Below are 11,357 nucleotides of genomic sequence, written 5' to 3'. Positions count from 1 at the left end.
TATCTTAATGGGATCAGATGCATGAGGGAATATGAGTAATATTCTGTTACATCCTAGTGGTCAAAGCTTCCTATGAGATATTATAGTTACTTCAAGCAATTTCCCCTCTTTGAAGCACAAGTGTTAATGGTCTAATACTCAGAAGAGAGCAATTCATTTGGTATTTTGATGCTGTTCAACATTTGCCCAAAGCCCTTGATGTCAAAAGGAAAGATTTACATAATCATGAGATCCCCAAAGGATAAAGGCTGCATAAACCCATATTGGAGATTCTCTCCACTAATCAGTATTCTTTCATCAGATACCTAACTGGATTAGGTATCTGATTAGCAGCATCTATGGAGAATTGACAGAATCTCTAGTAATTTTACATGAATTCACCTTCTTTTACATTCTTCCAATGTTCCCAGAAAGAAAACACCAATAAACGTCTCTCATGACACTGCCTTTTTAATTTGATATAGGAGAAACAAATGAACAAAAAAGAAAAAAAATAAATGGAAAGAGAAGGGGGAGAAGATGCACAAAAGGTTAAAAACTGGGCTTTGGGTGGGAGCAGAGTCTTTAATTCCTTCTGGACCCATCAGCTGATCTATTATAAAGATCAGGCCATTGTAGATCATTGGAGGGAGATAAATAATCATTTCAAAACTGATTCTCATGAGTTCTTGGTTTTTAGAGAAAATGACATTGATTTATTTGTTGTTCCATCTCAAAAAGCTGAATGTTAATCATCATTTGTAGTCCATACTCTGAGGAATTCAAAAGAGATTAAACAAAAAAAAGTTTCTGTGAAAATCTCATGTTGTAGAAAACATAGTATATATGTCATGAACTCAGAGGTTGCCTGAGATTCACTTTGATTTACATATTGTTTATACACAGAGAGAAGTTATGGGCAGCCAGTATCAAAATCTTCTCATTATCTCACGATTATGCAAATAAACATCTGCACTGTTGTTTTTTTGTTTTTTTTTTTTAGTGAGAGGTAAGATGATGTTTGGTTGAAAATAAAACAAAATAATGGAATCTTGACATTCCTTTCACAGAATCTTAGAGTTAGATGGGACCTCATTGACAAACTAGTTCAAACCAGACCTGAAAACAAATATCCTCTATGAAAAGCTTCTAATGGTCATGTGCCTTTATTTGAAGTGGTACAGTGAGGGAGACATAATTCCTCCCTAAGGCAGCCCTGTTTCTGAAGAGCTCTCACTATTAGGATATTTTTTTCCTTACCACAAACCAAATTCTGCCTCTTATGAATTTCTACAAATGAGGAAACTGAGGATCACTTAGGAGATATTGAAACTAGGTTGCATTCTGAGTATTAGGCCAGAGTGCTAATACATAAGATATTTTTCAGTTCTATTCTTCAATCTTTTTGTGATTTTTTAAAAAGCAGGTTCAATTAGTCAATTAGCAAACATTAAAAACATACCAAGTGCCAGGATGTTGCTAGATCCTGGTGATTCAAAGACTGATATTTTTTTTTCTTTCCAGGTCCCCCTTCTCCAGCCGCCTTTGTCCTTCAAGGGTAGAGGAGTGGTCCTTTCCACTCCATGATGAAAATTCTCATATCTGGCTGTATCTTTCATGTCCCAGTGACTCTGAACTCCTGTGTATAATTATCCAAACTCCATTCTATACACCCTACCACCTGATTTTTCATTCCCATCTCCCTCATCCCTTCCACCCAAAGTTTCATTATAACTCCACCCAGCCCTTCCACTGTGCTCTCTAGAATGCCTGCCCCATAGGCAACAAACTTCTTTTAATCTTAAACCTATTCCTCTCCCAATTCTTCCATCTACTAGCTCTTATTGAAACCTGGCTTCCTCTTGATGACACAGTCTTCCTGGTCACCCTTTTCAGTACTAGTTACAACTTCACTCATTCTCCTTGGCTAATTGGTCAAGACGGGAGACTTGGAATACTCTTTGCTCCCCATCACCACTTCCAGGTTCTCCCTCTTCCTCCACCACTCATTAACCTCTCTCTTCTTTTGAGATCCATGATATTTATGTCTACTACCCAATCAAAATTCTGATACCTATTGTCTAGAGCCTCCAAGATCACTCCCCTTTCTTCCACAATAGGTTTGATACCTGGTTTACCCTATTCATCACCCATGAGCTACTACTCCACCACACCTTAGCCACACGTGAAGATAGTCATACTCTTGATTTTACCTTCACCTACAAAGGTACCACCTCCATGTTCAAGAATTCTGAAATCCCTACATCCAATAGAAGTCTACTGGCTTTTCACCTCTCCTTCTACTTTTCCTTATAGAATCCTATTCTTTATCCATTCCAGGACTTCCAGTCTCCTGATGCCTCAATTCTCTCTCAGGTCATCTCACCCTGCACTAGCCACTGTCTTCATCTTGACTTGGTGTACCAGTTCTACTCTATACTGTCCTACTCTCTTCAATCTTTCACCCCCTCATCATATCACAGTTATTTCCTGCCAAGACTCATCTTTGGATGACTCCCACCATTTGTAGCCTTCTTCTGTCTACAGACAGGTCCCTGAATGAAGGTAGAGAATATCATGTAACTGTTCTGAATGACTCCACTATAAATTTATGTAACATAACCTCAAATGGGCCCTCACTGCTGCTGGGCAATCATATTAGACCTCCCTTATCAACTCACTATCCCACTCCCCACAGAGGCTCTTCCATCCCTCATTAAGCCTCCCTTGGCTCTCTTTTCCCCCACTCTCTTAGTTGAGAACCTTTCTTCTTATTTTACCGAAAAAATTTGAGGTTATCCACCATGAATTCCCTCTTCTCTCTCCCACATCTCTCATCACCCAGGTGCTTCTAACACTTTCTTCTCCTTCACTCCTCTTTCACATGAGGAAGTGACCCTCCTCCTTGCCAAGGCTAACCCCATCTACTTGTTCAAGTGACCCCATTCCATCCAATCTACTCTTTGCCTCCTCTGTCATCCCTGTTCTTTCACTTATTTACATTTCTAACTCTCTACTTAGCTCATTTCCTACTGCCTACAAGCATACCATTTCTTTGATATCCTGAAAAATTCCCATTTGGTCCTTCCACCCCTGCTAACTATTGTCCTATATCTCTTCTGCCCTTTGTAACTGAACTCTCAAAATGATAGGTGCCTCCACTTACTTTCCTCTCACACTCTGAACTCCTTACATACTGGCCCTTGACCTCATCACTTCACCAAAAATTCTCGCTCCAAAGTTATTAATGATCTTTTAGTTACCAAATCTAGTGACCTTGTTCTAATCATCATTCTCCTTGATCACCATTTGTTTGACATCGTTAATCACTCTCTACAACTTGGTAGTTGTAGAGACTGTTACAATAGCCTGCTGGTGGGTTTCCCTCTCTCAAGTCTCTTCCAATTCCAATGCATCCTTCAATCAGTCATTAAAGTGATTTTCCTAAAACATAGCTCTGGTCATGTCACTCCCCCTCTCCCCACCCCCAGCCTAATAAACTCCACTAGCTCTCTGCTGCCTCCAGGATCAAATACAAAATGCTCTGTATGGCATCCAAAGTCCTTCATAACCTAGCCCCCTCCTATTTTTCCAGTCTTCTTACACTTTATTCCCCTCCTCATTCTCTTTTATCCAGTGACACTGGCCTCCTGGCTGTTCTGCTAACAAGACACTCAACCTCTCAGCCCTGGGCATTTTCTTTGGTTTTCTCCCATGCCTGAAATGCTCTTCCTCCTCCACTCCAACTACTTACTTCTCTGGCTTGCTTTAAGTCTCAAATAAAATCCCACCTTTTACAGGTAACATTCCCTAATTCCTCTTAATTTTAGTGCCTTCTCTCTTAATTATTTGCTATTTAACCTGTGTGTAGCTTGCTTTATATACATACATACATACATACATATATACATATATATATATATATATGTATATATTTGCTTGCATGTTGTCTCCCCCATTAGATTGCGAGTTCCTTATAAGTACTATCTTTTGCCTCTTTTTGTATCGCCAAAGCTTAATACAGTGCCTAGCTTGTGGCAGGTGTTTAATAAATGCTTACCGATTGAATGACTTCTTTGGTTTTCTCCATCGGGAATATCGATAACTATCCTCTTGCAATTCCTTAGCGTGCTTGAGTGTACTATTTGTCTAGGTACTCTGTGGACTCTTTTGTTTTTTTTAAATCAGACTCATCATCCTGTGAAGTTACAACAGCCTTCATAGTCAGACCTTATCAGCACCCTCAGTTCTGCTGAGGTCAAAAGGCAGAGCAATGAACGACCCTCAGGGCCTCTTTTTAAAGACAGATCCATGCTAGGTCCTTGTTTGCCTCCAGCTGTGTTCCTTCATGCCCCTTCAGGGGGCCTTCTTCTCCCTTCTTTCTTCTTAGATTTCTTTTGACTGTTATCTTCCCCTATTAGATTATAAACTACCGGAGGAGGGCAGAGACTATCTTTCTTTTTCTTATTTGTATCCCCAGACCTGGTATTTAATAAATGTTAATTGACTATTGAGTATTAATTCAATTTTATTTTATTTTTGCAACCTCCCCCCCACTAGGAAAGTGAGAAAAATAAAACTTATAACGAATACATATAGTCAAGCAAAACAAATTCCTGGGTTGGAAATATTACCAGAATTTTTTCTTTTTGTGTGGAGTTGTTTTTTTTTTTTTCCTGGAAGCTATATAGGACAGGGTGAGATGTTGAACCAGTCAAGATGGAAACAGGAGGAGGTGATAAGAATCCAGCAAAGTGGAACATCAGAATTGTAAACAACTGAGAAAGAATTGTTTGTGTATATGTGTGTATACGTGCATATGTATGTATGTGAATGATGGTTTTGTGTGTATGTGTGTGTGTATGTACAGGGCCATAAAGAAATAACTGTCTGTATGTGCATATGTGTGAGTGTATGTATGTATATATGGAGTTTGTATGTGTGCGTGTTTGTGTATGTGCAGAATGTGCCGGCTCTGCATTTCTCTTCTATTCAATAGAGGACCTACAAGGAATGAAGAAGGTTCAGAATGGAACTGGCAGGGTGGTTTAACACATAGAGTACCAGATTAGGAGACAGGAAGAGGGATCAGATTATGCCTCCAACATTAGTTCTGTGACCCTAGAGAAGTCACTTAACCTCTGTTTAAAACTAGATGGCCTCTATAGACCCTTCAAGAAAATACCAAAACAAAACTAAGGTCCTTTATGGTTCCAGATCTAATGGCTGTAGGATTCTACAAGCTCTTTCCCACACAGTCATCTCTGATTCACAAAATAGTGTGAAGTGGGACAGGTATTTGTTTTTTAAGTCATAGCATCATAGATTTAGATCTGGAAGGGACCTTGGTCCAAACTCCTCATTTGACAGATGAAGAAACAGAACCCCAGGGAGGCTAAGTCACTGGCTCAAAGTCAAGTTGATAGAACCCAGGTATTCTGACTCAGAATCCAGCACTCTTTTTTACTAGAGTGCTGTGTGGAGCAGGCAGTGGGGAAGATGTTCATAGGACTTTGGTCTGGCAGGGACTTTTGAAATCATTTAGTCTAACCCCTTAATTTTACCAATGAGGAAAATGAAGTGCCACCCTCCCTGCAAGTGACTTCTTTGAGGTCTCACAGTATGAATGAGAGAGGTAGGATTCAAATTCAGATTCTCTGACTCTAATGCTGGCATTCTTTTCACTATAGTACCCTGGAAGAGGGCTTCAGGAAAGAAGGGCAAAACGATTGAAGGAAACAGAAAGATTGAGATAGTAAACCCCAGATACTCTTCTGAGACTTTGAGATTAAACAAAACAAAACAAAACAAAATAAAACAAAACAAAACTCCAAAAACCAAACAAAAACCATGTAAGGCTAAGGGACCATGAATTAATTGGGAGTTAGATCATTTCAGTAATCATTCATTGATCACATATTGTGCACAAGGCATACTTTGTATCTTCCACATGTCTTGAGGGATACTAAGATGAAATAGATGAAGCATAATGTCTGCCATTTGGGAGCTCATCAGTTAATAAGTCTTACACAAATAACTAAGTATAATACAAGTCAATTGTAGAACGAAGTATCCTGGAAGTTTTTTCTATTGAACTCCAAACTCATTGCCCACTCTGAGACTTTTCCTTCATTTTCTGTGTCCTGCTGTCCCTTGTCTAACAATGGCACTTTCTGCTTCTTCTCTCCCCCCATCTTGCTCTCTGGCCAGGGCATGGGCAAACCTCTTCCTCTTGAAGACTCAATGACTTGTATTCATTAAGAACCTGCTGGGTGTAAAGTACTGTGCTGAGTGCTTGGGGCCTAATACAGTGTTCAGATAAGATATAGTCACTACTGTCATGGAACTTATAACTTTATGCCATAATTCTTGTATTAACTACTTATCAATAGTTGTCTTTTCTCTCTAAGTGGCAAGTTCCTCTTGAGCAGAGAACTGTAGCTAGTGTTGCTTGTAAAAAGAGCCTTGTGGCAACTCAATTAATCTTAATAAACACTTTATTACGGAACTAAAGAGGAAAATAAAGCAGAAAAACTCCTATGAAATAATGTTTAAGGTGTTCAAGTCAGTGGCTGTGAAGTCAGAGGGTCCAATTATAAATTCTGCCTTTGACAGTTACCTTTGTGACTTTAGGAAAGTCATGTGACCTCCATTAGCCTCAATATCCTCAACAGTAAAATGAGGGAAATGGACTAGATCTCTTCCCGTTCAAGATTGATGATCCCATGTCATAAGGCTGGAGATGTCACAGAATCTCAGAGTCTGAGAGTGGGAAAGGACCTCAGTATCATCTATCACAGAGTCTAGTTTATAGACAGAATAAATTATTTAATTTATAATTCATTATTTATGAATTATTCATAAATAGAAATGTATGAATTATGAATTGTATTATAATTCATTATTAAATGCTTTATCTATCTAGCTCAACTCATACTGAACAAAAATGTCCCCACTTCTATAACATACATGACAAGTGTTCATTCAACATGTGTTTGAAGACTTCTGCTAAGAGAGAACTCATTACTTCTAGAAGCAATCAATTCTAGCTCTAACGAGTTTTGCAAATAGTCATTTTCCCACCAGAGGCAAAAAGAGTTGAACTGTGCACAGTTTATTGGAAAGCTGAGAACAGTCCCAGACCAACCTTAGGAATAGCCTTACAAGAAGCAAGCACTGTCTGTTTAGGGGAACCAGAGAAATTATACTGCATTTATAGGGACAAACTGGAGGCTTTGATGGATAGTCAGGGATGGAGCAGGAGTTAGATACCAGACTAAGGGTCTTAGTGGGAAGGGAGCATAGACTCTGGATGTCAATGGATCGAACCCGTTTGGCCCATGGTATTAATGGTCCTGGATCTATTTGTTAGTATGTATTTTTTTCACATAGACAAACTAAAATTGCCACTTTGAAATTTCCACATGTTGTTGATATTTATGTACCATGGGGCCAAGTAGAAAAAACTAATATGGACACTGAGTCAATTCTCTGAGCAAGATATCATTTATTAACAGGGGCATGAAACCTGATAATAAAGAGATCAATAGCCTGCTTCCATTTATGCCAAAAGACTTGAAGTGAGAGCTGACAGGGCCTTTTAAATCTAGGTATGTATTCTTTCTGATTGGCCTGACAGTACATCACTGGGACTTCCCTTGGCAAAGATAAGGCTATTCTGACTGGTAGACTTTTTAATGAGGAGGTGGTTTAAGAGTTCTCAGTTCCTCCCTATTACTTCATGGCGGGGTGGGGTGGGGGTGGGGTGGAGCAGGACTATTCCTCAGGAGATAGAATTGGTCTGAAGCTGGGGAAAATGGGCTGGCCTTCAGATATGGCTGATTGTGCTCCTCTCAGATACTTAAGGAATGCTGGCTGCTTTATGAGACCTATCTGCCTTTAACTTTGACTAGAAAAAACAAACAAATCTTTTCAATTAGGTTTCCCAAATCACCCCTAACTTTGATTAGAAAGTGAGGACAGGACACTTGTCCCCTGGATAGGGCCTAGCTCGAGCTAGTTCTCTGTCTATGGGGTAAAAAGAATCAAGGGTTCCACTTGGGAAGGGCCTAGCCCAACTTGGTTAATGAGGGTTGGTGGCTGGGGGTGACCACATTACACATTCTTGGCCTTCGGAAACTGCTTGCCCTTCAGAAGTGGGATCTCACAAAAGGAGGAAAAGCCTGGATCACAGAGTAATACTGCTTATTAAATAATAGAGCATAATATTACTTTTCCTCCTGATGAATACAAATTACACACAAGGTTGTTTAGGGAGAGGACTGAAGATAGGAAAAAAGATCACCAGATTTGGCAGTTAAAAGATCAACAAGAACTTCATATCAGTTGATTTTTGAGGTTCAAAGTTAGGTTTTAAAAGTTGAGGAAAAGGTCCGAGCAGCCGTAGGTGGCGCGGGTCTCCTTCCCCCTCCCCGCCCGGGCTGATCGTGGCGGCGTCATGGCAGCTGCCTGTAGCTTCGGGCGGGCCTCGCGGTTCCGCGCCGCCGCATGGTCTCGGTTCGTGGTGCGCGGTGTGGCGGGGCCGCCCGGGACTGGCCCGACCCTGGGTCCTGACCTAGGGGACTTCGAGCACGACCTGGATTCGGACTGGGAGCCGGAGCGGGAGCTGCAAGAGATGGAGAGAGCTCTGAAACAACAGAAGAAAAAGATTCGATTCCAGAAAATCTGCACACAGATGGAAACCTCAGGTGCCCCACAAAGGGTCCTGACTAGGAATGCCATGGAGCAGATCCGGTATTTACACAAGGAATTCTCTGAGGACTGGTCAGTTCCCAAATTAGCGGAAGGCTTTGGAGTCAGCACTGATGTGATCAGAAGGTTTTTAAAGAGTAAGTTTGTTCCCACACTGAAGCAGGAAATCAAGCAAGATCAGAAGATCCTCAGTAAAGCTAGGCTCACCCACCATCCACAGAAGCAGCTTGCTTTACAAGAGCATCCACCACTGCCAACCTCTACAGGTCATCTAGTCTCAGAATCAATGCCAGTATCAGGACGTGAGGCCCTGTCACACCTCTGTCATAAGGGCCAAAATTACACTTCAGCTTCGCAGGAAAAAGAGAAGAATCCTCAGAGTTGGAAAACTCCAAGAAGCCAGGTTAGGGACAAAGTATCTCAGATACTGGGGAAGGAGAGGCATATGGCTCTAGTTGAAGCCTTGGGTGATCATAGAGAAGAGCAGAGCATATCGTCTTCACCCAGGAAGCAAAATCGACCAGAAGGGCCTCACACTGATGGGCAGCTGAGTAAGGAGGAAGAAGAGGTAGTAAATGAACCAGAGACAGATGGCAAGGAATTTAACAGCAAAGTATTTCAGAAAGGGAGGGAGTTCTTTGATAGCACTGGAACCTTTCTTTATAGGATTTAAGTAGGAATTTGTCATATTTATGAAAATGTCACAAAGCAGCAAGGAAGAACAGTGCTACAAGTTTGGTATTTTATTTGCACTTGATTGTCCCAACTTGCTACATATTATTTAGTTGTCCTGGATTGGGAACTGCTGTAGTTCTTGGAATAAGAGAATTATCCATGAGATTCGGGACTTCAGTATGCCCAAAATGGTAAGCCATGTATGGCAACTATGTGATACAACAAAAAACTGCTGGTGCCTCTGCAAGGTAGTATTATGGACAGAGCACTGGACCTCAATTTTGGAAGACTTGAGTTCAGATCTCACCTCAGACATGGATAATAGTAGCACCCATGTTCCTGGGTTGTTGTGGGGATCAAATGAGATGATATTTGTAAAGTGCTTTGCATCCCTACAGTGTCATATTAATGTTATTATTACTAACCAGTGATCCCTGGTAGGATTATTACAGAATTAGTAGAGGGTTTCTGTAGAACAAATGTGCCTCTTTTGAATATTCTCTGGACCACATTCATCTTTACTGAGGGGTCTTAAAGTGCAGGGATGCAGGGAACTTACTCTTTTTATGTTACTGTAAAGTCACTCGCATTGTGAGAGGTTGTCTTCTGGCTCAGTGAACAGCTTGAAGGCTCTGTCTGTCATTCTGAGATGTACAGTTAAGGAGTAGTGGAAAGTTGCCTTTTGGCTTGATTTTCTTTTTACTTTATAACCCAAGTAGCTTTGAACTTACTAGGAACTGGTTTCCTTGTATGAAAAATAAAATGCTTCAATACTTCAATGAAAAAAAAAGTTGAGGAAAAGAAATCTGAAGAGCAGAGAATGTTGACGCAAAGAGTGTATCTAGCTTTTATTAGGAGTTTAGGAAAGGGAAGAGAAATATAGGATTATAGCTTGAGGGAATGACAAAATGAAGTGGGTTTTTTTAAGACTGGGTGAAACTTAGGCATGTTTGAAGGAAATAAAGAACCAGTCCATAGGGAGAGATTGAAGATTAACTAAAGAAAGGGAATGATTGAAGGAATAACCTGCTGGAAAAGATAGGGAATGTAGGGGTGGGATCAAGGTAAAACAGGTATAGGGGTTAGCCTTGGCAAAGAAGTCATAAGCATTGAGAGGATAAGTAAACCCATGTGAGCTGATGAGGTCACAGGGAGAATGATGACAGACTGAAGCAGAGGCTGTTGTTATGGTCAAAGGATCCAAGTTAATGCCATATGAGGATATTCTGAAGCAACTGGGGATATTTAACCTGGAGAAGAGAAGATTCAGTTGGGATATGACAGCTGTCTTCATGTATTTGAAGGTATCTTCTGTGGAGAAGACAATAGGGTTGTTCTTCTTGACCCAAGGGCAGAACTAGGAGTAATGAATGAAAGCTGAAAATTGATAAATTTGTGCTTGATACCAGGGGAAAACAAACAAAAATGACAAGCAAAAAAAAATTTCCTAACAATTAGAGCTGTCCAGAACTGGCATGTTTTGCTGCCCTATAAGTTACTTACTCATCACTAGTGGTCTTCAAGCAAAGCCTAATGATATTGCCCTTTGTAGTATCTCTTGGATATGCCCCCTTCTCTCCTTTGGTACTGCCACCACCCTAGTTCAGGCCCTCATTACCTCACATCTAGATTATAACTATAGCCTGGATGGTCTGCTTGTCATAAGTTTCTTCCCTCTTCAGTTCATCCTCCCCTCAGTTGTCAGAGCTATTTTCCTTAAAAACAAGTCTGACCTTGTCAGACATATACTCAATAAATTCAAGTGGTTCTCCATCACCTCTAGGATCAAATATAAAATCCTTTTTGGCAATTCTCAAAGCACTTCATAACTTGTTTTCCCTCCTCCCCTTCCTCACTTCTGCAGTCTTCTTGATGAAAGACTCTCTCCTCTCAGTACTCTTTAATTTAGTGACACTAGCCTTACTGCCATTCATCAAAGAAGACACTTCATCTCCCCACTTTGGGCATTTTGCTAGCTGTCCCTTATCCTT

General features: G+C 40.6%; 1 protein-coding gene across 1 annotated transcript; it reads left to right on the top strand.

The window, feature by feature from the left end:
• The first annotated feature begins 8,437 nt into the window (after positions 1 to 8,437).
• NGRN (neugrin, neurite outgrowth associated) lies at positions 8,438 to 9,364 on the top strand. Its single transcript, XM_036764810.1, has one exon. It carries the CDS (start codon positions 8,438 to 8,440, stop codon positions 9,362 to 9,364), a length of 927 nt encoding a protein of 308 aa, XP_036620705.1.
• Positions 9,365 to 11,357: the final 1,993 nt, after the last annotated feature.

Source organism: Trichosurus vulpecula, chromosome 1 (genome assembly GCF_011100635.1).
Source record: "Trichosurus vulpecula isolate mTriVul1 chromosome 1, mTriVul1.pri, whole genome shotgun sequence".
Lineage (NCBI taxonomy): Eukaryota > Metazoa > Chordata > Mammalia > Diprotodontia > Phalangeridae > Trichosurus > Trichosurus vulpecula.
This window is presented reverse-complemented; position numbering and strand designations above follow the sequence as displayed.

Coding starts and splice junctions, on each gene's coding strand:
- NGRN (XM_036764810.1), top strand. CDS start 8,438: ATGGCAGCTGCCTGTAGCTTCGGGCGGGCCTCGCGGTTCCGCGCCGCC.